General features: G+C 35.6%; 1 protein-coding gene across 1 annotated transcript in view; it reads left to right on the top strand.

The window, feature by feature from the left end:
• LOC149803800 (uncharacterized) overlaps positions 1-19,701 on the top strand; it is a 94,738-nt gene extending 75,037 nt beyond the window's left edge. Inside the window, exons 19-24 of the mRNA XM_089953610.1 lie at positions 30-122; positions 599-715; positions 3,121-3,267; positions 6,510-6,635; positions 7,701-7,811; positions 10,009-19,701. Coding sequence (XP_089809736.1) covers positions 30-122; positions 599-715; positions 3,121-3,267; positions 6,510-6,635; positions 7,701-7,811; positions 10,009-10,032 — 618 coding nt within the window. The 3' untranslated portion in view covers positions 10,033-19,701. The remainder of the gene's footprint in view (positions 1-29; positions 123-598; positions 716-3,120; positions 3,268-6,509; positions 6,636-7,700; positions 7,812-10,008) is intronic.
• The last annotated feature ends 6,721 nt before the right edge of the window (positions 19,702-26,422 follow it).

The raw sequence follows: 26,422 nt of genomic DNA, 5'->3' as shown, positions 1-26,422 counted from the left end.
ACACTGTTCATTTTCTCCTTTGTTTGTAGGTATTTCTGGAGACACAGTTGGACATGGAGAAGACCAAAGTTGAACAGGAGAAGAAGAAAGTAACCATGTGTCAAGAGCAGATAAGAGACATGGTAGGTTTGCCCCTTGTAAGCCATCTACACCCCTTTCCTTCATTCACTCACAGTTGGAGATGTTAATGATGTTTAGATTTCTTGCAGGTAGTATACAAGCTGAGTCAGTGTGACATATGTTTACCTTCAAATTATTAATCAGGATCAAGGACAGTGATGCATCAGCTTTCATAGGGAACAAATTAACAACTGCAAAACCTGTAATCTTGATATCAGAGAAAATCGAAATTGTTATCAAATTATAGACAGAAATAGGACATAGTAATGGTATATGTTAAACTTCTTGAAATGGGCAAAATGAGAAGTGATTGATATGGTAAGTTTGCATTTGTCTGAGTAGCAGCACAAAACTCAGGAGATTGAGTATCTTAGATTTTATAGATGTTGACTTGGAGAAAAGTTGTTAGAAGTTGTTATAGCAGCTTTCTTTGATAGAATAAATGCAAATTGGTAATAAGTTTTGATACACATTCCAGGAACGAGAGCTACAGCGAACACAGTCTCGAGGTACACCATCGCCAATTTCCATCTCAAGACATGACAGTGTTAGCAGCTTTAGTGAAGCTGCAACCTCTTTCATGGCTATATCACAGGTGAGAGCATGAATATGTTCCTTACAATTAGACTGGCTCATGTTTGTCACTAGAAAGGACAAGTGTACTATGGCATTTCTTTAATGGTTCTTTGTTTCAGAAGGCTCTGCTTTTGAGCAAACTTGTAGAAACAGGATATAGTAAGTTTCAAAGGATATACACAAACATACACACATAGACTATCTGAAGGATTAATGTAAGGGTGAGATCCATTTGGTGATGTTACAGTTTTTAACTGTTTTAAGATTTCTAAGTTTCATTTAGCTTTTCTTTGTCCTAATAGATAAAACTACATTGCAAACACTGGGTTACTGATCTACTTCAACTTTTATCATTATGCAGCTGAAGGACAAACCAGGGCCTGAAGGAAAATCCCAAGATGAAAATAGGCACCCTAGATTTTGGGGTACTAGACAGAGCTGTGAATGTTGATTCAGCTAGGTTAAATTCATAACAAAACAAACCATGCCAGTTCACACTTTTAAGATAGAAGTAAAATTGACATTAGTACAAGATTCTTTTACAAACTTCTTGAACTCATATAATCACACTCTTGATAGTCAGCCTGTCTTTCAACAAAGTCCTTCATGAGAAACTGCACTCTTATCTATGATTGATCAGTGGCTACAAGCATTAGATAAAGGTAAATTGACTATCACTATTATGGCTGATTTTAAAACTGAAAACCTATCATCGTAATGAAAACTCCAGAGATTGTTTTAATTCTTACTTTGATGGTAGAATGCAAAAGTATCTCTAAATGATCACTTTTCTGGAAGTAAAATTATTAATTGTGGAGTACCATAAGGCTCTATCTTTAATAATTGTGGATTACCAATAGGCTCTATCTTTAATAATTGTGGAGTATCATAAGGCTCTGTCTTTAATAATTGTGGAGTACCATTAGGTTCTATCTTTAATAATTGTGGATTACCATAAGGCTCTATCTATACTAATTGTGGATTACCATAAGGCTCTATCTTTAATAATTGTGGAGTACCATAAGGCTTTATCTTTAATAATTGTGGAGTACCATAATGCTCTATCTTTGGAGCCCAGTTATTCATTTAATTTATTAACCACTTATTCCTTAAGATAAACAATTCAGTTTCTTCCACTGACCTCCTTGCAGACAACACTATACTGTCAGAGTAAAGTAAAACCAAAACTGAGCTTGAAAATAGCTTATAAGATGCTCTTAACAGACTTGAAACATAGAACAAGGAAAACAGTATGATTATAAATACAGAGAAACAACCTACTGGTTACAACAAAACAGAAAAGAGCAAGACTAGATAATGGCAAACTCCAGATTCTTTGTTGACTCTAATATGAACTCTCATGATAAAGTTCATGTATGTAGATAACAATCTTACCTGGTTGATTCACATTAAACATGTTTCAAAAAAAGGTCCTTCTTAAATGGAACATTCATTCCTTTTCAGTATAGGGTCATCTTTTATACCAGTTCTTTTCAGTCATATTTGGACTAAAATGTAATGCCTCTAATTATAAACAAAACATTTAAGACTCCTAAAGAGGGCATGCCATTTAATTCTATTTACCATATAGACTATGTTCAGAACACAATGAATTATATAATAATTTTGTCAATACATGAAAGAATATTCTTTAGAAAGGTCAAATTTATATATAAGGTGTCCAGAAAAGCCATTCATGTCCACCTAAGCAATATATTTCACCAAAGAGATGCTGACAGCACTTCAAATTTAAGGTTGTCAGATGCAAAATTTACATTCTACCAAAGCCAAAGATGGAATTTTTCAAAACAGCTTTCATTATAGTATTCTGCTGGTATGTAGCATTAGTCTAAGTGATATAAGCAGGCTCCTGGCATTTCTTCTTTTAATAATCAATGTCATAAAAGTTGCAAAAACTACTCGCATAGCTGGCAGCAATAATTGACACTGTTGCAAAGCTAAGTGTCTAATTGCTTTTGTCATATTATTTACTCTGATGCCTTTTTCCTCACCAAATAAATCTTGGCACAGTCAAGTCTTTGCATTTTTCAAAATCTTGACAGCCATTTCCATTGGTTGTAGAGTTAATTGTAGCCAGGGAATGCTGAAGTTGGTTAAACTGGGGGGGTACATTGTCCTTAATAAAACATATATGTCTAATTACATTTAACAGGATATGGTTGGACCTATTCATTTTCCTGATTATGCCTGGATTTATTTCAGTACAGAAAAAGGCATCAGTACAACTATAGGAAGTAGACTCGTATGTATGCAGCAGTGTCAGTATGGATTACCAACTGTGAGACATTCTTAACATTTGAATAATGATACCCTGTTCATGCCTGGAGATTTAAGTAGTTTTTATCAAAAGACAAATCAACATTCTTATTTGATTATTCTTTTTTGTTGAATTCATTTTCACAGGATGATATCGACAGAAGTTTCCTAGTAACAACGCCAACCTCCAGGCAAAGTTTGTATGAAACCCTCAGGCAGAATGGGGCTGCCAATCTTTTGGAAAACCTTCAGTCCCAGCTAAAATTGAAGGAAGGGGAGATAATTCAGTTGCAGGTATAGTCCTAAAAGAATAATGTGAGGTTCATAAACCGTCAAAATTAAAAATTGTAAAGATACAGTATTACTGCACTCAGCTTGTGACTACGGGTAGTTTATGAGCTGTGTGTTTTTTTTTCCAATGGTGTTTGCTATGCAGACCTGAAGGTACATGGTGTACCTGTTTATATTCAGTAATGTACTTGTTGGCTCTGTTTATTTAGGGCTGGTCTCTATAAACATAAATGGTACCAGGAAGGCGGCTTTTTAAAACTATATGCTAGGGTACTCTAATTACTCAGTTCATATGAAAATGATACAAAATTCTAAAATGCATTTATGGATGACTATTCCACAATGAAAGTGCCTTCCCTGAATCCCATGTATGTTTTACTAGAATAGCCCTTACAGTATTTAACTTGTGTGGACTTTAGTTTTACATTTTATTTTCTCCCATGGCAAACCCAGGTTTTTCCTTTTTTTCTTTTTTTTTGGTAATCTGATACTATTATTTCTTTTGTCATAAGACATACATATTAGGTGTCCTTTTGTAGTTACCTGCACAGGTCACTAGTACATGTATTTAGTAATGTGTGCTCTACATTTCTATATTTTGCAACAAAAATATAGACTTGTTTTGTTGTGCAGGTAATTGTTTGTCTATAGTAAACTAGTTGTTTTGCAGCATCCTAAGATTAAACAGATGATGCATGCATGTCTACAGTGTAAAATTCTGCTGATGCGAGGATACATATTGATAAGTTTTCTGTAGATTGTGTATAGTCATTAGTGTCCACTTTTTGTAAAGCAATGCTTCGGTAACTTTATAGGTTGTCGTTTGAGACCTTACTTACAGGCACATTTTGATGATATAGTGCATTAGGGAAGTAACATCCACTGCATAATTAGCTACACCTAGATAAATAGAATATATTGTATTTGTATTTACAAAGTCTGCAATATGGGTAGGACTAAATGCAATTTGTGTTAACACCTGCAAATTGTAGACAATAAATACATGCTTAGCATGTGGGGGTTGCCACTCTGGAAATGTCAAATATGCACTGCGTGCATGGAGAGTCAGAGAGATACAGTACTGGGTGGACAGTCGAAACAAGGGAAAGCAGAGAAATGCATTTTGAGAGACAAGGACGTTGGTATTTGATGCTGACTCCACCTTTTTCAATAAATTCCTGTGGATGAGTTTTGCAAGCAGAGGGTTTACCAGCCAATACATGAATCAGGAAATCCCTTTCAGCTGTGCCTTTAGAACCAGCTCTGTCTTCACCACCTCAACTAGTCCAGAATAATTTTTGTGGTACCGATAAGCCAGATGCTTCAAACGTACAGTGGTCAGTTTTTTCTTCCTGCTAGATTCTTGTCAGATAGTGAGTATACCAGTCCAGCTCAAATTTTGTTTCTAATGATGTAAGTAGGAACCAGTTTTGTGAATCACATATCACATAATCTGTCCCACCATAATGAAATTTACAACTTTATGGATGATAAGATGGCCCTGTTCCATCACAAATGGGCTCAATGAGGAAAGTTCCTTGTATGCCATTCTGACATCAGAACACTAGCACTCCCATAAATACCTTTTCAGTGACACAAGTACCCTGTGCACATCAAGCCCAGTTTAATGCCTCAGTACCCTCTTGATACAGAATCAACTTGATCACATGCATCTGTCACTCAAGGTCAACATTCTTTGGTCATGGGATAGAGAGGACCTGCATGCCTATCACCTAGAAGTTACACTATCTCATTTTGAATGAATTTCTTCTTTGGTTAGCCAGCACCTTAAACAGTTTTCACTAGTACCAGCTAAGAGTGTACAAGAGGTGGTAGCATTGTGCCACTCATTGAGACATGATGAATTATGCTTATTAGCTCCATCATCACTGTTTGACCAATTAAAGACAAGTAGAGATTTAGTATTGATAATATTTTTATCATTTTTACATTTTATCAGTATTTCCGTCTGGATTGGACTTTTTTATTACAGCATTTTATCAATATTTCCGTCTGGATTGGACATTTTTATTACAGGTTTTTATCAATATTTCCGTCTGGATTGGACTTTTTTAAAACTTTTTATCAGTATCTCCAACTTGAATGGACTTTTTGAACAATATTTTATCAATATCTCCATCTAGATTGGACATTTTTTGAACATTTTATCATTATCTCCATTTGACTTTTTTCCAAAATTTTATCAATATCTCCATCTGGATTGGAGTTCGTTTTATACAATATTTTATCAATATCACCATCTGGATTAGACTTTGTTTTACATTTTGTCAGTATCTCCATCCGGATTGTACTTTTTGTTTTACATCATTTTATCAGTATATCCATCTAGAACTTTTTATCAATGTCTCCATTTGGATTGGACTTTTTACATTTTATCAAGGGGCCCCGAGTGGCCGAGTGGTCTAATGCGCTCTCCGTTACGGATCACTGCCATCTCACCTCTGTCTGCGTAGGTTCGAGTCTCGGATTCGGCCAATGTGGATATGTGAGAAAGCTTGCCAGTAGCTTCTCGAGGGTCGGTGGTTCTTTCCGGGGATTTCCCGGGTTCTTCCTCCACCATTAATACTGGCCGCCATGTATAGCCTATCGTGTGCTGAAAAATGATGTTAAACCCAACAACAACAACAACAACAACATTTTATCAATATTTCCATCTGGATTTTCAGATAGTTTTATACTTAGGTATTCTTATTAGTTTGCACTCTAAAACGTGCAACAGTGGTGTCATGTGAATGAAATCATACATGGCTAGAACTTATCTTCCCTAGGATGAGATAATATTGAACCCTGGGCAAAATTTGTTTCTGTCAAACCTGTCTATTAAGGACAGCCATGGGAGTGACAGAAATTGGTCTCATTGAGCAGATGACCTTTATATACAGGTAAATGTTTTATGTTTATAATATAAACTGAACTTGCTATACATGACCTTTATACACAGATGTATGCTATATAGACCATTACAGCAGGTTTGTATAGCTCTGTCCATTGGTGTAAAAAATGGTATCTTTATATATAATGAACATTCATCTATATACAGTTAAACTTACTATGGATATGACCCACTTCATGATAGCTTTCACCCATATATAAAGGTCATGTTCAGTAATTTCAGTAACAGTGCACATCAGTGCATGTTAACCCAGTTATAAGATCACTTGCTGATTGAAGCATGTGTTCTGTTAGATCCATGAGCGATCTCAGTAAACAGGTTTTTATTTCAGAGTGAGATCCAGCAGTTGGAGAGGACACGTGAATCTATGGCTCGTGAGCTGGTGAACCTCAGTAATGAGAATGAGAAGTTGAAGGAGCAGGTTGAGGAACTACCTGAACTTACTGCAAAATTTAAGGTATGATGCACATTTTTAAAGTCAATTCCAGAATGAAGAAATTCTTTTGGCTTTATTTCAGATTTTTCCCCCTAATGGTTGTCATTTTTCCATGGGACAAATGCCACACAGCGTGAAACATAGTTATGACAGTGGATTATTTTAAAACAAAATATTTCATTAACAGTCCATCTTTTTGTAAGATCTTTATGGAAGTAAAGGTTTTCCATAATACTCCAGCTTTAAGAAGATGCCAGTATGAAAAAATGACACTGTTTGCCTGTCTATATGTATGCACATAGGAGGACATTTGCCATTAAATTTTACACATACATTCATACTGTGATCTAGTTGATTCCAAATAAAAATGGTGCTGCTTTGACATCCAGTCTTCTGGTCTCTAGCTACTTGGTCATATGAAAATGACACCCACTGATCCCCATATAGCCTCCATGGCTTCCATCTTGACAATATTGTTATCTCCATTCTGTTGAAATGGATGGCTATATCAACATGGGGTTTTCAACAATAGACTTATTATAATATCTAGTTGGTCCTCAATGAAATGAAGCCAATCATGTTGTTCATCCATGGAGTCAACAAGGACCACTCTAGTCATCGAGAGTAGGAGGGGCAGGTTCTGTTCTTTGTATGCGCAGGTGGCTGATGAGGCCAATACTTGCACGGAATCGTACAACCAATATGACTGCCACAATGGCTGTCTTGAAAATCGTGCTGTATCTTTTCATGAATGGATGGTAATATTGGCAGTTGGTTTTCACCCGAAAGAGTTTAAATGATGTATACTTAATCCTAAATGAAAATGGCATAAATCTTACAGCCAATATGTCCACCACAGCAGCTAATTTGAAAAAAAATCATGTTATTGCTAAAAAAAATGTTAGAGATGGCTTGAACAAATAGCAGATAAAATGGAAGAAATAGCATTGTCTTGAATTTCTGGAAATTCTTTTCACCCATTAGAGCATTAGTCTCTGTTTTATGCAGGCAGGAAATATTGTTTTGCTTAATTCTTTTTTTGTTTCTTTTTAAATATAAAAGGAACATCTCTTGTCAATTTTACAGGAGCAGAATAAAAAGAATGAAGCTCTGCTGTTAATGTATGGAGAGAAGGTGGAGGAGGCAAATGAGCTTAGAATGGATTTACATGACATCAAGGAAATGTATAAATCACAGGTATACATCAGCGATATATGATAAAATAAATCCTTTTTTTATAATGATAAAATGAAGGCATAAATTTTTGAAAGTTACTTATTATTGTGTAGATGACTTTAAATTTGGAAGAATGGTTTGTTCTTAGATATTAAAATGTTAGAATTTCATATAAATGGTACAAGTAATATTACTAGCATCTTGGAGTACATTTTGTTATTAATGGTACAAATAATATACTAGCATCTTGGAGTACATGTTGTTATGAATGGTACAAGTAATATTACTAGCATCTTGGAGTACTTGTTGTTATGAATGGTACAAGTAATATTACTAGCATCTTGGAGTACATGTTCTTATGAATGCTGGAAATAATATTACCAGCATCTTGGAATACATGTTATGAATGGTACAAGTAATGTTAGTAGCATCTTGGAGTACATGTTATGAATGGTAGATATACTATTACTAGCATCTTGGAGTACATGTTATGAATGGTAGAAATAATATTACTAGCATCTTGGAGTACATGTTATGAATGGTAGAAATACTGTTACTAGCATCTTGGAGTACATGTTATGAATGGTAGAAATAATATTACTAGCATCTTGGAGTACATGTTGTTATGAATGGTACAAGTAATATTACTAGCATCTTGGAGTACATGTTATGAATGGTAGAAATAATATTACCAGCATCTTGGAATACATGTTATGAATGGTAGAAATAATATTACTAGCATCTTGGAGTACATGTTATGAATGGTAGAAATAATATTACCAGCATCTTGGAGTACATGTTATGAATGGTAGAAATAATATTACTAGCATCTTGGAGTACATGTTCTTATGATTGGCAGAAGTAATATTACCAGCATCTTGGAGTACATGTTCTTATGAATGGTACAAGTAATATTACTAGCATCTTGGAGTACTTTTTGTTATAAATGGTACAAGTAATATTACTAGCATCTTGGAGTACATATCATTATGAATGGTCGAAATAATAATACTAGCATCTTGGAGTACATGTTATGAATGGTAGAAATAATATTACTAGCATCTTGGAATACATGTCATTATGAATGGTCGAAATAATAATACTAGCATCTTGGAGTACATGTTATGAATGGTAGAAATACTATTACTACCATCTTGGAGTAGAGTAAATGTTAAAATAAGTACATGTTCTACACAAGTAGTATTAGTAAGGTGTTGGAGTACATGTTCTTAATTATGGTACAACTAATATTAGGAGCATTTGGAATACATGTTCTTGGGAGAAAAATCTGCTAAGTCAGTTTCTATTTTGCTGACACATAAGAAACCACATGCAAAGCTATTCAAGTAAAAGTTGGTTTGCTTTATATTTTTTAATCCTGAATAAATGGATAAATTAGGAAGTCTTCCAACAGAACATAATATTCTTTATTAAATTACATTGCAAATACTACATTTGAATAACAAAGTACGCACTAGACTTTCTTCAGTCCTTGAAATTCTACTCATTTTAATTGTGGGTGAGATAATATATTTGAATTTTCCACAGCCAAGTAATCTCCCACATCTTTCATCTCTTCCATTCTGATAATAAGGGAATTATCAAGCTAGGAGATCATTGGTTTCTTCTTTGATAGTGGAAGAAGGTCAAGGGAGACTGGAATAAAAGATATGTCATGGAAGAGTATTTTTATGTCCATATGGTAGGAACATATAATGTTACCCTTGTCAGTTAATAGGTTTATACATACAATTTTAACACAGTTCAGTTTTTATATTCATATCAGCTTTCATGTACTGTTCTATAAACACATTTCTAGTTAATGGCAATATCACAGGTGGCTGTATACATGTACCACAAATGTTGCAAACAACCATATTTTGCATTTTTCACTCTTCGTCTCTAAAATACAATTTAGGATTTTGACCTGCTAAGTTTCATATGACAGCTTGAATAGGTACTGGTAATGGTAAATTGTATGACAGCTAGAATAGGTACTGGTAATGGTAAATTGTATGACGGCTTGAATAGGTACTGGTAATGGTAAATTGTATGACGGCTTGAATAGGTACTGGTAATGGTAAATTGTATGACGGCTTGAATAGGTACTGGTAATGGTAAATTGTATGACGGCTTGAATAGGTACTGGTAATGGTAAATTGTATGACGGCTTGAATAGGTACTGGTAATGGTAAATTGTATCCTACTTTACTTTCAGATTGATCATCTCTTGGCCAAATGACACCAGCCTGAAATTGACTATATGTTGAAGTAAATCCATGTGGTCCAATATTATTGTATGGAATCCATAATTCTATACATCAGGATCTTAGGCAGGAAATAAGTGAGATCAGACAAACATACCATCTGGTGCAATTTATATTTAACTTAGTTATAAGCAATATCTATAAATATCAGGCTTATTAACGGACTGCAGTAAGGAGGTGGTTTGTAGGTATGAAAACTGCATTCCTTGATAAATCACTAGAATATACTTTTTAATGGTTAGCAAAGGCTGTATGTATGAAACAGAGAAAACGGGGGGAAAGTTCTCTCTTTTTAGTCTGTGACATTCTTAAGTAAATGAATGAAAAGAAAAGGTAGTCATGCAGATCAGAAAGAACAAGCCTTTCATAATAATGTTTCAGCTTTTGATTGGTTTTATTATTGTGAGCTTTATTTTATTTATGTGAAACCAGTTTGTGTGAAGATCATGGTAACTACAAATTACAAAAATAAATTATATGTACAATTTTAGATATGAATATAAATGTCTCTTTCTTAATTCTTGCAAAAGCACAAACATTGCAAATTAAAAAAAATCATTTTCATTGTAATTTCTCTTCAGAATAGAGAATAGCTGACAGTTTGGCAGTGGAATAATAATTCTTAGCATGCTGAAGCATTAGTTTAATTTTCTGTGGATATCAATTCATCATTGTAAACTTATGAGTAAATGTTTGGTATATTAACAACTTCACACTCACTTTGTTAGGTAAAGAAATGCTCAATTGAAAATAAAACTGTTGGAATGTGGACTATATGAGTATAATCTATACCCAACTGTAAATAGCAAAACCCCAAATCTGTCTTTGCATAATGCACCAACAGATGTATATTCTGTCATTACAAATGCATAGACCCAAATCTGCTACAACATAGTGCACCAAATGGTGTTTGTCCTATCTGTCATTACAGCCATAGACTCAGAATTACCATTGCACTGTGCACTAGAAGGTGTTTGTCCTATCATTACAAACAGATCTACCATCACTTTGTGTACCAAATGATGTTCTGTCATTACAAGCATAGACAGATCTGCCATTACATAATGCATCAGCGTACGTAATGCATCAGTGTATGCTACTTATTACAAGCACAGAGCCAGATCTGCCAGTGCACAGTGCACCAGCAGGTGTTTGCCATATGCTTTCATTTCAAACATAGACCCAAACCTGACATGGCATAGTGCACCAGCAGACATCTGTCCTATCTGTCATTATTAGCATAGACCCAGATCTGCCATTGCATAGAGCACCAGCAGGTGCTTGCATTACCTTTCATTATATTGACCCAAATCTGCCACTGCATAGTCTACTAGCAGGTGCCTGTCCTACTTATCATTACAAGTATAGACACAGATCTGCCATTGCATTGTGTGCCAGATGATGTTTGTCCAGCCTGTCATTACAAGCATAGACACAGATCTGCCATTGCATAGTGTGCCAGATGATGTTTGTCCAGCCTGTCATTACAAGTATAGAATGTGATCTGCCAGAGCATTCTGTGGCAGTAGATTTGTGACTGTACTTTTTGCAGTTGTGTTTGGATTATACTCTGCAAATTAGTCATGAGGGATTGTAAGGAACAGTTAACATGATAACTGTGTGTGCGTGTTTTTTTAAAAATTTAATTGCTATAAGTGTACCTTATCCTGGGATATTGATAATAGTTATCAATTTATTTTGGGAAATAATTTCCAGTTCAATGTAATGACATTTTTTAAATGGCTCTGTTTTTATTTTCTGTTAAACAGATTATATCTATATTTATCTTACTGTAATTTATGAAATGGTCAATAAAACATTGTTATTAGTCCTTTTTCTTGTGGTCAAAAACATTTGTATTTATTCGTGTATGTGTATATAGGTCACTGTACTCATTTTAATAAAACTTTACTGATTGAATCATTAGAAAAAAAATACAGCTCTCCCTCGTTATAGCCTTGAATATAATGCAAATCAGGACATAATGCAGTACCGCTATGGACTGTATGACTAAAATTAAACATCTTAACTATCTATAAAAATGTATGACAGTATGGATTGAAATAAGAATCAACATGAAGCTTAGTATTATATCTTTATTTCCGTTTTTAAAACATTATTATTGGACAAATATTGTCAAGAAATGAAAATATATAATTAATTTACCTAAACTAAAATGATTACTACACAAAATTGTGATGGCATTTGGGTCCAAATACAAGATTATTACTATACATCTGACTGAAGGTTTCCTTCTTCTGTACCCCCCCCCCCCCCCACCATACCCCTCGTACTTACAATCATGATTTTTGCTCTACTGGTTAGGTGGCGCTATACAGTTTCGCATTTTGCATAGGGTTAGGATTTTAAAGAAAAAGAATTTCCCCGGCTCTCCTCACTGGTTACACTGGCTGTTTGAAAAAGACCTTGTATATCTTAGGTATAATGCAAAGAACCTTTAATTCCCTTTATTTTGGTGTATGATTGATGGGTGTACTATGGGTTATAGAGTATACAGCTTGGCCTTACTTCAAATGTGCACCTTTCAAAAAAGTGCTAGCTCTACTTGGTCATTTTCACTTCCTGAACTTCAGAGGTCAATTGTATAAAAAAGAGCCAATAACTTTTTTTACATTTTATATATTTGGTAATTCATTCATTGCACTTTCAGAAGCTGGTATTGTCTAGTCTGGCAAAATTCATTTTCCCTATTTTAATAGCTGCTGTGTATAGTGCACTTTAGACTAATTCAGACTGATTTTTTAACACAAGGGAGCAGTCATTTTAGTTAGCAGTGTACTTAAATCATGTAAAATTTCCAAAAGTACAATATCCAAAAGAAATATCATCTACATTACATTAATGTAGCATAGAGATATGCCAACATTCTCTCCACTGTGCATGTTTTAAATGCGAACTACTTCACCTTACATACGTCACTCTCTCAAAAGTACATATTATCTGGTGAGCGCCACCTTATAGACAAGAGCTTATGCGATGGTATGTTGTATGTGGTCCATCCGTTGTATGTTGTCCATTGTCTTTTCATCCTTTAACACAAGTTCGTTTTCACTGATTCTCCTAAACTACCTGGAGGATTGCCATGAAACTTTACACATTCCTCCCATGGTCTAGTTTATCCTAAATGAAAATGGTGCAGCTCAAAGTTCCATTATGTCTACTGGAGTGGCTATCATGAAAATCCTGTTTACTGCTCATGAATGGATGGTCATATCAACATTAGATTTTCACTACAAGACTTCTTTATTATTTCTACTTGGTTTTAAATGAAAATGGGGCCAATCTGATTTTCACTATGGCTGTTGCAGTGGCCATCTTAAAAATTTTGTTATCATTACTCTTCCTGAATGAAAAGTCATATTGATGTGGGGTTTTCTTCAGAAGACTTCTTGTAATGTTTAGTCATAGATGGAAATGGTGCCAGTCTGTCATCCAATACGGCCACCTCAGCAGAAATCTTGAAATAAATTTTATTGCTACTTCCCCTGATGGTCATATTAACATGGGGTTTTCACCAAAAGACTTCTTATGATATCACATCTTTTCACCAGAAGCATTCCTATGGTGTATATTTTTCCAAAATGAAATTGGAGTTAATCTTATGTTCAGTATGGTCACCAGTGGGATGTTTACTAAACAATTTCTTATAATTTCTGTATATACAGTATATACAATGACCATCTTGAAAATGTTTTTACCTATGTGTTTGCTGGATGCAAGGTCATATCAGCATGGGATTTTTGCTGAAAGACTTCTAATGATGTCTTGTTGGTCTGAAAATGGAAATGGTGCTGATCATACTTCTAATATGACTGCCAAAATGGACATCTTGAAAATCTTACTACTACATTTTCTAGATAGTTTGTTTTCACAAAAAGGCTTATTATCAAGTCTAGTTGGCTAACAATGCATCCATCTTGCAAATCATACAATTGCTTGTCCAAGATTGGATGTCATATCAACATGAGGTTTCAGCCAGAAGATTTCTTGTAATGGCTTGATGGTCCAAAATTAAAATGGTGCTGAGTTGATATCCATTTGTCCACCAAAGCAGCTAATTTGAAAACCTTATTATCACTGAAGGAGATCAAAGATGGTTTAAACAATTGGCAGTTAAAAGGATGCATTGGTCTTATCTTGAATTCCTAGAAATTCTATTTAGCCAGTAGAGCGTTAGTCCCTCTGAGGGACTCTTATCAGTATTGCTGTACTGTGAGGTCAGCAATTATAGATCCCAGCTATCACATTAAAATGAGGGAGAGCATTGTGTACATTTTGCAAAGCAGAAAACCATTGTGTTTATTTTCTTTCCTGCTTTAGCAAATGGAGAGAGTTTTAGTTGTCACTGTTCTGGTGGTGATAACTGTTAGTTTTAAGTGTGTGTGTGTTTTGTGTTATAATCTTGTGTCATGGATTTTGCATTTTAGATGGAGTGGTGATATATCATTTTATAATTTGTGGCTAGACATCACAATCCACAGAACTCTTGCAGTTCCTGATTTATTGTAGGGCTGCTCACAGCACTAAGTGGGGCCTTCAACTTTCAGAACTATTAATCAGTTAAATGTATCTCAAACATGTCATTGTAGATAAATTTTAGCACTGCATTTGTAATGAAAATTACTTGTATGATCTTAAGGATTGTTTGAGTGGTTAACGTGACAGAATTTAACAAATTAGTTAAATCACACACTGTACCATCTGCTTGATACATTTATTATTTTAAAAAATCATTGAAACCTTGAAATTCTTGAAACTTTCCTTACTTTTAATATGCAGTGTGTTAAGTATAGTCCCCTCATGTAAACATTGAAATAAATGGAAGTAAAATCCAAATGCTGGCAATTGAACTTTATTCATTTATCCTAACAGTCAGGCCAACTGACCTAGAAGTTGCAGCTGGAATCTGTCAGTTGAATATTACATAGTGGAAATTCTGGCAAACCACTGACAAATCTGATAACCAGCTACGGTAGTTGTGTGAAAGTATGATGTAATGGTGTTTGGACTAGCATTGTTTAGCTGGTTGGACAAATACAAGTTTGTTATCTATATGGTTTGACTGGTATTGGTTAGCTGGTTGGACAAGTACAAGTTTGTTATCTGACTGACATTGTTGAGATTGTTGGACAAGTACAAGTTTTTGCACAGTTTTCATTGAGATTACACCTTAAACTTAAAAGTCCTGTTTTGACTTAACAAGTATCACTTCCAAATAAGAAAATGTATCCTGTATAGGAGTAGTTATGCTAATGAGTGGGTGGAGCATTCTCAGAATAGTTTTTTTCTTATGGTTGTGTCAGGTAAATATTGGAAGAACTTTGTAGTTGCATTGTGTTAAGTTATGTCTTATGTGAAATTATTTAAGAATTCTTCCTAAATTATGTGCATTTTGTCCAGAAGGTTGAGCATGTTGCAGATGTGTGTATCATTTGTAAATTAGATTTATGTACATTATTTGCTGGTGTAAAATTTGCATTGAGATTTGAAGAGTATTGATCCAGATCTGTTGTTTTATCTTGTGCAGATAGATCAAGCTCTGTGCTTGATTGTTTTAATTGTACTAATTATTAAACCAAACATTGTGGACCTTGATAAACCAGTACATTGTGTGACTAAAGATGTAGGTTTATGCCATTTAGAATTGGATTTGTGTAATTCACAAATACTACTCTCTTTTTGCCTTCTGTCTTGTTCTCATCTACCCTGTTAGGCAGTGCAGTAGAAAAACATTTTTCAAGGGAGGTTGCAATAAAAACATTAGCATTTCATATGATTTATTGTCATGTTATATGACATTGGTTCATGGCAACAGTGCATGCTGGAATACTCATATTGACCTAAGCTGGGTAGAGTATCCAAAAATAAAATTGGTACCGTCCTAAATTAAATCTATCCAAACTTAAGAATTTACATGTACTCAAATTTATGTGATACATTGTGAAGATACTGCTAAAGTTTCGATCAGATGGCATCATCAATGGTACCTGGTGCTGCCTTGAACAAAGGTCTTAATACAGATGACTCTCATAACAAAGTTCCTTTTCGAATGGTTTCCTTGAAGCTTAAATAATTTATGTCTCCCCACCCATGTTAAAGCAGAAAGTATGCATTCAGCTAACCCTCAAAGGGTCAAGGTCATCGTAATGTTAAAGCTATCACCATGTTGCCAAATTGTTTTTCCTTGTAGAGGTGCACATGCTTAACCTCCAAGTTAACTTTCAGTCAGTATATATCTTAGTAATTTGTCTTCAGTTATTATTTTAGTTTATAAAAGTTTCCCTTCTCTCAAATGACCTTTTATCTTGTTAATAGCCCATTTCATACCGAATTTAACCGAGTTGCTCCCTAATTATCCGAATAACCTCCCGAGTTACTTTATACTCCAGCCAATCAAACGCTGGTGGGCACATGTACATAACAAAATGGCGTCCATTGTTGTTTAGAAATATTTCAGAAATAAAATTAATTAAATGATTAAAATTTATATGTAAATTATGTAAATTATCCAAAGACTTTCAAAAACAAATCGAAAAAACTCATATGAAACGCATTTTATTATAGTGACATTTCGGATGCACAGAAATAGTTTGAACAACTTGCTTTTTGATTGTCAGGATTAAATTTGTTTACTTCGACACCATTTCCTTACTTACATGTACATGTCCAGATGTAAACAGCTCAAAGCTACTCTCTTGTATGGGTTTGAAATCCACCCTGGTTTCCAGAAAATAAAACAGGATGGTTCCAATATTAAATTTCGTCAATATCTGCAGCAGCATCACTGTTGAATATGCATTTTTCAACTTGATAAACGATGTTGAAGGAAGTAGTTACAGAAGTTGATGCTGATGCTGAAGCATTAGCCATATTTTGCCCACCACCTATTATGGTCAGCTGACCACCCGCCACGTGATAAAAATTCCGAGCAAATTACGAAGTTCACCGAAGTCTGCATGAAATGGGCTATACAGAAAAAATGACATCAAAATCATAACACAGATGATAGTAGCACATGTCTAACAAGGGTAGTCATGCCCACAGATGATGGTAGCACATGTTTAACAAGGGTAGTCATGCCCACAGATGATGGTAGCACATGTTTAACAAGGGTAGTCATGCCCACAGATGACGGTAGCACATGTTTAACAAGGGTAGTCATGCCCACAGGATTATACCAACTTACGGCCACTCTTTCTGAGTGCCAAAACGTTACATTGCAAAAGCCTTAAACTATCAATCAAATACACTCTGTCAGCATTAACAAGGAAAAGAATGGTACAAAATTAATGAAGCTCACGTAAAAAGTTCTCTCTTTTACCAATTTCAAACCATTTGCAGATATACATTTCTAGATGTAGCTCTAGTAACTATTCATGATGCCATCTGACAACAAGCCTTGTTGTGATTATGGATGAAAGAGGTTATTTTTGTTAAATAACCAAGTGTGTTTCTTATTATGTTCTTATCAAGTACTCTAACAGGTTAAATTGCACATTATTGTTGTTATTTCCATGACAGCTTTATTGGCTCACTTACCCATAATGCATTGAACGTATGGTATGGTTCTTTGAGCAAACATGACAAAGTATCTTGACATGAAATTTTTCTGATTTATTTCACTGATGAAGAGCCGCAACCAAATATGGCCATCATTAATAAAAATACAAAAGGTATAAATGTCTTACAAATACTGCTCAACAGAATTTGCCCAAATTTAACATAAAACATAATCTCAAGATGCTGTTTCAAATTTGTTCAAATGATAATGATACATTATCAACTGTGGCTGTCATAACTAAAAATAGAAAACCAATTTCTCAAGAACCACTCGACAGAATTTGACAGAAGCAACCACTAAACACGGCCACTGTTACTAAAAATGGACAAACATTTAACTTCCAAAATTCAAAGAAAAACATCCTGGCATGATGCGCTTTCACATTTTTACCATTGATGCTGATCCACCATCCAATTTATCTTCCATTTCTGAAAACAGAAAAACCTTCTAATTGGCATCTTCTTGAAAAAAACCCTCAGCATAATTTGACCAAATATGACAGAGTCCTGACAGAAATGGCTTTAAAGTTTATACAGATGATGCTGATCTGCAGTAAAATATGGCCACCATTGCTAGAAGTAGAAGAAACTAAGTCTGCTCCTTAGAAACTGCACAACAGAAGTTTACTGAATTCAACAGAAAGCATCCTGGCATGAAGCTCATTCAGATTTGTTAAGATGGTGCAGAACTGCCATCAAATAAGGCCTCTATTAGAAATAGAAAAACCGCTCAATATAATTTGACCAAATTTGATACAAAGCATCCTGGCATAGATAGCTTTTAAATTGAGCAAGTGATGCGGCTATGTGAATGATATCAGGCTTTAATGAGCCTTTAGCTTTTCTGTCAAATGTCACTTTTTATCTTACAAAGTAAGACCGTAAAGTTTTCCCAAAGTCCATTAGTGTAGCTGACAATATGATACACTCAAATTTAGTTAAATGTTTCATTAATAAATGGAATAGATTATATTGTGTTAAATGACAATTTCAAATAATCAGAATTTAATTGACTTGGGTTTTGCTTTGGTTATATGAACTACCAAACAAACAAGCTTAATGAATGCTGCTTCTTTTTGTGTTTCAGAAAATTTATTTGAGAAATTCATTGACTTGATACATTATTTTTGATTTTATTCAATATAAATTTGATATATTTCAAAATGTACTGACTGTATTTATCTGGCATAAGACACAGCTAAGAGCAAACAGCATACCCCCAGATCTGTCCATCCAAAGATATTGATCTGCCGATTACTTCAAATCCTGACTAGAGGGCCAAGGTCTGCCTGCCCATAAATATTAATTTGTTGATCACATGAAATCAGAATGGCAGGACCATTATAGATACAGATCTGCTTGCTCTATAAACAACAGTATAGGACCAGATCTACTTGCCCATAAACACTGATATTGGATCATTCGAAATCATGAGGGAACAATATGGATGAAGCTTTGACTGCTCATCAACATTGATATTAGATCACTTGAAATCCTGAAAGAATAGTATGGTTGCAGATCTGCCTGTCCATAAACATTGAGATTTGATTGAACTGTAAAGCTGCTGATCTGCTGACATTCTTTCACAGAAGATCTGGCTTTGTACTGGTTGCAGATGGTTGCATGTTAGAAATGGAACAATATGGTATTAGACCTAATAATCTGATTCTTATTATATGTATGGTGAAACTTTATGCACAGGAACAAAATGGCATTCATGCCATTTGAAATGTGAAATCCAGAAAAATTGTTGTTGGTATAGTCATTATTTAGTCCATACTGGTGTATAATAGTAATTTTGAATCTGATGGGAGAATTAGCATTTCACCATTTTACTTTTGACTGACAAAGCTTCATATTGTTGAGTTTCTATATATACAGATTTATGAGATGTTTAACTGTCAGATTTAGATCTAGGCTTCTTCTTCATGTGCTGTCACATATTGAAATAGTTTTTGCATTATTTCAGATGTGCAGGTCACATGGCAAATCTTGACACTATGTATTGTGGGTAAACTGCAGTAATCATTGTGGGGAACCTTAATAAAACATTTAAAACAAAATGCCAAGTTGTTTGTATTTTCTTAGCCAATGGAAGATCTTGAGCTAAATAAATTATAAAATATAAAGTAAAAAATATTGAATATGATGTGCTTAGTTGTGCTAAATAAAGTTGAAGTTTTAATAAATATACATGTATGTTTATTGCTGTATTGTATTCATACAGATATCCTTGTACAGTGTTTTTGACTGGGTTTCTTATCAGGCTTGTTAACAGCCAGATGGGTTGACCAGGTCCCATATGACATTGAGCAAGGCATGGCACTTTTCTCCAAGTGCCTCAAGCACTAAAAAACCAGTTTGTGCTTTGCCATAGAACACCAAACCAAGTTAAATGGATCTTTGCCTGAAATTTATTCTAATATCTCACTGTACCAGGGTAAATATCGTATATGTTCATTTGCATGGGTTCAAGTCTTGACTAGACCAATGTAGCCATGTGCGTACATTTCCCATGGTTCATGGTTGAATCCTGGGCACTTCCCCCACCAAATATACTGGCTGCCTTGTACGAGCTACCATATGCTAAATTTGGCATTAAACCCCCAAAAATCACATATCAAAAGTTTGGTTCCCAAGGTAATAACATTTTTGATTTTGTCATGAAGGCAGTTGTACTGTTTGGTATTTTGGTTGGAATGGAAATTTGGTTTTAAGTGCTTTTTTAGTGACTGTGAGGATGGAATGAAGAAACAAAGATTTAAGAATTGTGTACTTTTTTAATAATACTTACCTTATTATTAAACATTATGAATACATATCCTGCCTCACAAATCCAGCCCGCCAAAGCTAGAAATTATCGTCACATCTCTGGACTTGTTTAGCTTAAAAAATACAAAAAGGTTATCTGCTTACCTTGACAGAAGTTTAATGAGAATGGTCTCCCTTTGGATAGAGAACATAGTACCCAATAACATCAATCATCAGTTACTGCTTAAAGCAGATGCACATGCTTTTCCAGAGAGGGTTTGGGAGGGTGTATCCATATCATGATTTGGTCTAATTGAAGAAATATTTTATTTAAACTTTGGGGTCTTCAAATATGTTACAGGACCATAATATTCCAGCAGAATTGGTAAAAGGCAGAAAGAGTTACATCCTCACACCCATTAGCTGGCTCCATTTCTGATCTAATGCATGTGAAGCAGCTTCAAGTTGCATCAGATACGGACCAGGGATGCAACATGATCCTATTCACGAACAAAGTTTAGAGAACAATTTTTAATCTCCCAGAAATTCAGCATAGTTACAAAGCTGCTGAATGCCCTGGGAAGGCAAGGCAGCCTGATGTGCAACTGATTTAGGTCCTTAAATAAGACCTTGAGAATATCATTGCTGACTTCCAATCCATGACTTGGATGTCAGCTTTGGAGCAGTTGTGCTCAGATACTATGCTAGCAGCGACTGCCGTTACCATGTGAGCTGATATGCATAAGAAATTCATCTGGTCTTGAGTTAGTTCCTTTTCTGCTGCATGGATAGCCCATCAGATCTATGATAACGGCCAGAGTATTGTCCTTTCCCTTTACGAGTGTTAAGAACAAGTAGGCTGTCCCCATTGTGATTAGCTCAGTATGAAATTATAACTCTGAGGGGGTCCTGCAGAATGCATGTAGGATAAAGGGTCTAAAATATCACAGCGGTTTTAATTTCTTGGCAATGAAAGCAGGGGCCATCATGAAAGAAATTGCAGAACGGCAGAAAGTGCATGTAAGTCAATGATTCTGCCTGATAAAGTGAATAAGAAGCAGGTCCTGTACCAGAGATGAGCCATGGAGGATATGGACAATGGTTTAGAGGCTGTCTTATTCAACCACATCACAACCTACAGAATATTTTATTTTGGACAAAGGGCAAATACATTTGGCCAAGATAAGACAAAATTTATAAAAAGTATCAGATAAGTGTTTGTTCTGGTCTATCCTCTCATCCATGAGACCAAACTGTATCTTAGATATTGAATGGTAGCCTTGAAAATAAGGGCTGGTTTTGTATTCTTCCAAGAATCCTAGAAGGAAGTTAGCTATTTGTGGTACTGAGGCATTAAGTGGCAGATCTGTTTCTGCTCTGTGTTATTTGGATTTTTCACATAGCTTTAACAATTTTAGGCATATCACTACGATGTCAGCGGTGTGGAAGTTAATTGTGATGTCAAGCATTGGGGCATTGTACCACAGACATGAAGCATCACATCCCACTCAGTCACAATATCCTGACACCAGGCTGACCAGCTCTAATACTAACCGATTTATGCTGAAAGCCACGTGAGGCAGCTGCTAGATCCATTTTTATAAGTCTTTGGTAAGACTTGGCCAAGGACACTTGTATTCCATTCTGGCTCATTGAAGTCGGCACAGAAGCGAAATCATCCTTGAAGTCTTCAGGATTCATCTGTTAAACTCTAAAACTGCTCAGCCTCAGTTAAAGTAACAACCCCAGTTCTGGTTCTAAAGACCTATGTAGGAAGTTCATGGACTCCCTCTCATGCAGAGTGCACTTCTGTTGGCTCCTCTTGGCACCAGGCTAAACCTTTTCTCAGAGGCATGATCTTGGCATAATAGTAAGTGACTGGGTCCTTTCTATCTGGTGCACTTAATGGAAGAGGCTCACTCCGTTCTTCAGAAGGTGAATGAGAGAGTGTGTTACACTATCAATTTCCAGGCCTCTATTCCAGATTTGCGAGGCTAGCAAGAAATCAAAAGTTTTGTCTAATTATCAATCTTTCCTCGCTGAACAGACTTCCACTGGATAAACCATTCAAGATGAAGACCCTGGCTTCAGTCAGGAATCCATGAGACCTAATAATCGAGCTGTCTCCATCGATCTACAGGATACGTACCCATCCTTCCTCCACACAGAAAGTATCTCATGGTTTGCTTGAATTATCAGGTCTTGCAATTTAGAACTCTTCCATTCAACCTAGCTTCCATGCCTGGAGCATTTAGTAGGGTCATGGCTGTGTGTGATTTGGATTTTTAATGTAGCTTTAAATTAAAAAAAATCAGTCATATCACTATGATGTCTGCAGTGTGGCAGTTTATAGTGATGTCTAGCACAGGCATCATGCCACAGACATGTAGCATCATGTCCCACCCATATCATTATTCTGACACCAGGCTGACCAGTCCTAACACTAACCTCTTAATGATGAATGCCAAGTGAGGCAGCTGTTAGTACCATTTTTAAAAGTTGTTGGTATGACTTGGCTGGGGTTTGAACCTGCATCTGAGGCAGATGCTCTAACCACTAGGCCACTGGAGCAGTCAGTAAGGTAATGAGATTAGTCTCGGTCACTATGTATCCCAATCTTCCAATATTTTAATGGCTGTTTATAGTCCCTCTGACTAGAATTGTGTCAGTGTTGGTCCATAATGACCAGGCTGGACCTTCTGACAAATTTAGGGAAATTGGAGCTCACTCTATCTCAAGATTTAATCTACATGGTGATGAATTTCCTCATGAGCAGAGGATTAGTTAGTGTCCCACACAAGAGAGTAGACAAGATCCTGTTCCTGACAGTTTCTAGCTGGATCCCCCGTGCACCCCAAAGACCCCACTCATATATCTGTTCAGATTCTGAGTGGGTGCTTATCTACAGCCAGAAGGACTTATACTTCAGGGTTCTTGGGAATCTGCCCTCCATATCAATAAACTGGAAATGAGGGCAGTATTCTTTAGCTCATCAGGGTTATGTCCACTAAAGAAGAGTTTGCTGTGTGAGGGTCTCCTCTAACAACACATCAGTGTTGACAAACCTCTGGAGACAAGAAGTCACATATGCACCTTCTCTCTGCAAGGAGTTTTGGAACTGCCATTGCTGGGATAATTCAGAAGAAATTATTATGCTCTGGGTTTGCCATATTCCTGTCAAAAATAATATTTTGGTAGTTCATCTGTCAAGGGAAGAGAACGTAGTTCTCAAGGAATAGTCACTTCTCCAATCTGTAGCACACCCATTGTTCTGACTTTGGGGAAGTCCTTTGTTGTTTGCCACCAAGGTAAATACCAAGCACCCCTTTTATGTTTCTCCAGCTCCCCACCAGAGGGTGGCAGATGCTTGCAGCCTTAAGTAGTACAGTCTGTTCCCTTGTACCTTTTCCCCTTTCAGGATGATCTCACAAGTGCAACAAAAAGTCATATAATCCACTGCTCGGCTCATTTTGATCACCTATCTAACATCCCTGGGATCACGGTTCAGAGGATCTCGATCTTCTTAAAGGAGGGATCTCATATTACAGCACAGGTGTTATCTCTTTCACAACAACCCACAGATTCTCCTCCTTCAGGCTTGGCTATCTCAAAGGATCTCTGTCAAGGAAAATGTTTTCATTCAAACTTGTCAAGTGCATCATTCCATCTAGGTCTCTTGCATTTTGTGATCTCTTAATACCTGTCCTCCTTTGAGTCTTTGGGTGAAACTTACTTTGAGAAATGTTCTTGCTCACCTTAGCATTTGCAAGATGAAGGAGTGAGCTTCAGGACATATCGTAGAGCAGCTCTGTATAAGGTTCAGTGGGAATTATGAGTTAGTTTTGCAGGATGTGATGAAAAGTACCTTGTGGCACTCTAAGATTACTTTCTCCTCCTCTAACCTTCAATTGTTAGCAAAAACAAAGCGAAGTTATGTTCTTGCAGGGTCAAATTGTCTATTAGAAAGTAGCTCAGGCAGATTCTGTTAAGCAGCAGATTCCTGCTCATAAATGAGGATGAGCATTGCTTGCATTTTGTTGTTTATTCGCCAGTTGTGGGATCATCACCCTCCCACTAAACTGACAAATTCAATAGCAACAGGTATGGTTTTGCTGATATTAAAATGTAGTATTTTGGTGGTAGGGTGGGGTGACAATGACACAATTTGCTTGTTATAATACATTTTTCATTACTAAGCTTTTGCCAAGTATCATCCACACCTCTCAGGTGTTTCCCTTACTCCGCTATGACCAAAAGTTTTTCATCAGCTGCAGCACAAGACCAGTGGGTCCCAATGGTATTAACAGTGGTCATATGCCATTTTGTAGCAGATGCATTATGACTGGCAGGGATAGTGTTCACCATGAAGACCCATGTTGACTAGTAGCTATGAGAAAGGTATGTCTTCAATATAGTAAATTGAAATAAAATGTTCCATGATACTGAGTATTCACCATGGTTGTAGACAAATGTGCTAAAAACTATTTACTGATATATTTTATTCCATAGTGTCAGGCAATGATGTTCCCATAGAGTTAAGGATCCTTATATTTTCCTTGAGTAAAACCAGACATTTTGATGTACTTCATAGGCACACATGAATCTACTCTTTGCAATAAAATATATGTTTATCAGATAACTGCTTCAACCCCTTCAGAGGTTTCACCAGTAGGTAGCACCAAATAATAGGTTTGTGATCTTTACAAACATGAGACAAGACACTAACAGTTTCAGGAAAAGTATTAGACTAAAACATGGTGAATGCATAAAAATCTCATGGTTCAGGAATCTATCACTTACACTTGCATGAATAATCTGTACACACTGCTCTAGCTGGCAAATCATTATCATGTGACAAAACACTTCACTGTAGAGGAGCCCCAAGTGGGGTCTATCTCCGAGGTGCTCACCTATCAGCAATGTCAAAAATCCATCAACATCTTACTTCATAGTAATAAATGGCAAATTGCAGTAAAAACAAGAATTTGTATGATGGTATGTTCAAGTACATTTGTCATAATGTCTCTGTTTGTGTAGGTATTTATAATGAGTTATGGGTGCTTTATCTAACAAGATCAACTAGTGATCCATAGCAGTAATTTTGGCTTTCAGTGATCTTATATTGTTATTACATACATGTTCCACTAATTGCTGATTTATTAAAGTTTGTTCATTCATGTGATACAAAGCTGATTTTGTTGATGATTTTAACATAGTTCACAAAACATAGCACAGAAGCTAAATAGCTGTCTCCTATTAAATGGTCTAGATTTCTTAGCTTGTAGTTTCCATCATTATTCTGCATATGCTTTGACACGGTGAGTAGTGCTCTTTCAAACAGTAAAACTAGGACTGATACTTATTTATGTCTCATCAATTACAAAAACTCAACAAACCATTAGAATAACAAACATCATTGCAGTGAAGTCACTCTTTGAAACTTATGGCAATCATGTTCACTAAAGAATTAAGTTGCCCTTTTCTACCCCTATTTAACCAGCTAACTGTGAGCTGTATAGCCTTCAGGCAATTATACTGTAACAAGCTTAGTCAGTAACACCTATAGTGTCTGACATAGAAACAATGTGTAAACTAGACCTACTCACATTTTAACTAAGTTTAGTTGGCAATATCTTTATTGATTATTCAAGAAGGAAACAATGTCAACTAGACATAGTGAACTCTGAACTTTAGTTCAAGATATTTATTTGACAGTTTCACTGATAAACAATCAAAGACATTTTAATATAATATTTTAGAATATCTCATGATTGAAGCTCGGAACATGTGCCAGTCAAAACCTCAGACATGTCTGGGAAAACCAAGCATTTCAGGCAGTATTATCTATATTTTGGACAGTGCAAATTTAAAATTGATACTTCCATCATGTCCTTACTATTATTACAATAATAAATAAATGTGTACTGAAGGGAGAATAGTTTTCTTACAGGGAGCATTCATTATATGTACATTCCCTTTGTTCCCAATCAGAAAGAAATCCATGTTGCAACAATTTATTTTCTTCAATTATTC

This window comes from Sinohyriopsis cumingii, chromosome 3 (assembly GCF_028554795.1).
Source record: "Sinohyriopsis cumingii isolate HCF-2022 chromosome 3, ASM2855479v2, whole genome shotgun sequence".
NCBI classification, from domain to species: domain Eukaryota; kingdom Metazoa; phylum Mollusca; class Bivalvia; order Unionida; family Unionidae; genus Sinohyriopsis; species Sinohyriopsis cumingii.
This window is presented reverse-complemented; position numbering and strand designations above follow the sequence as displayed.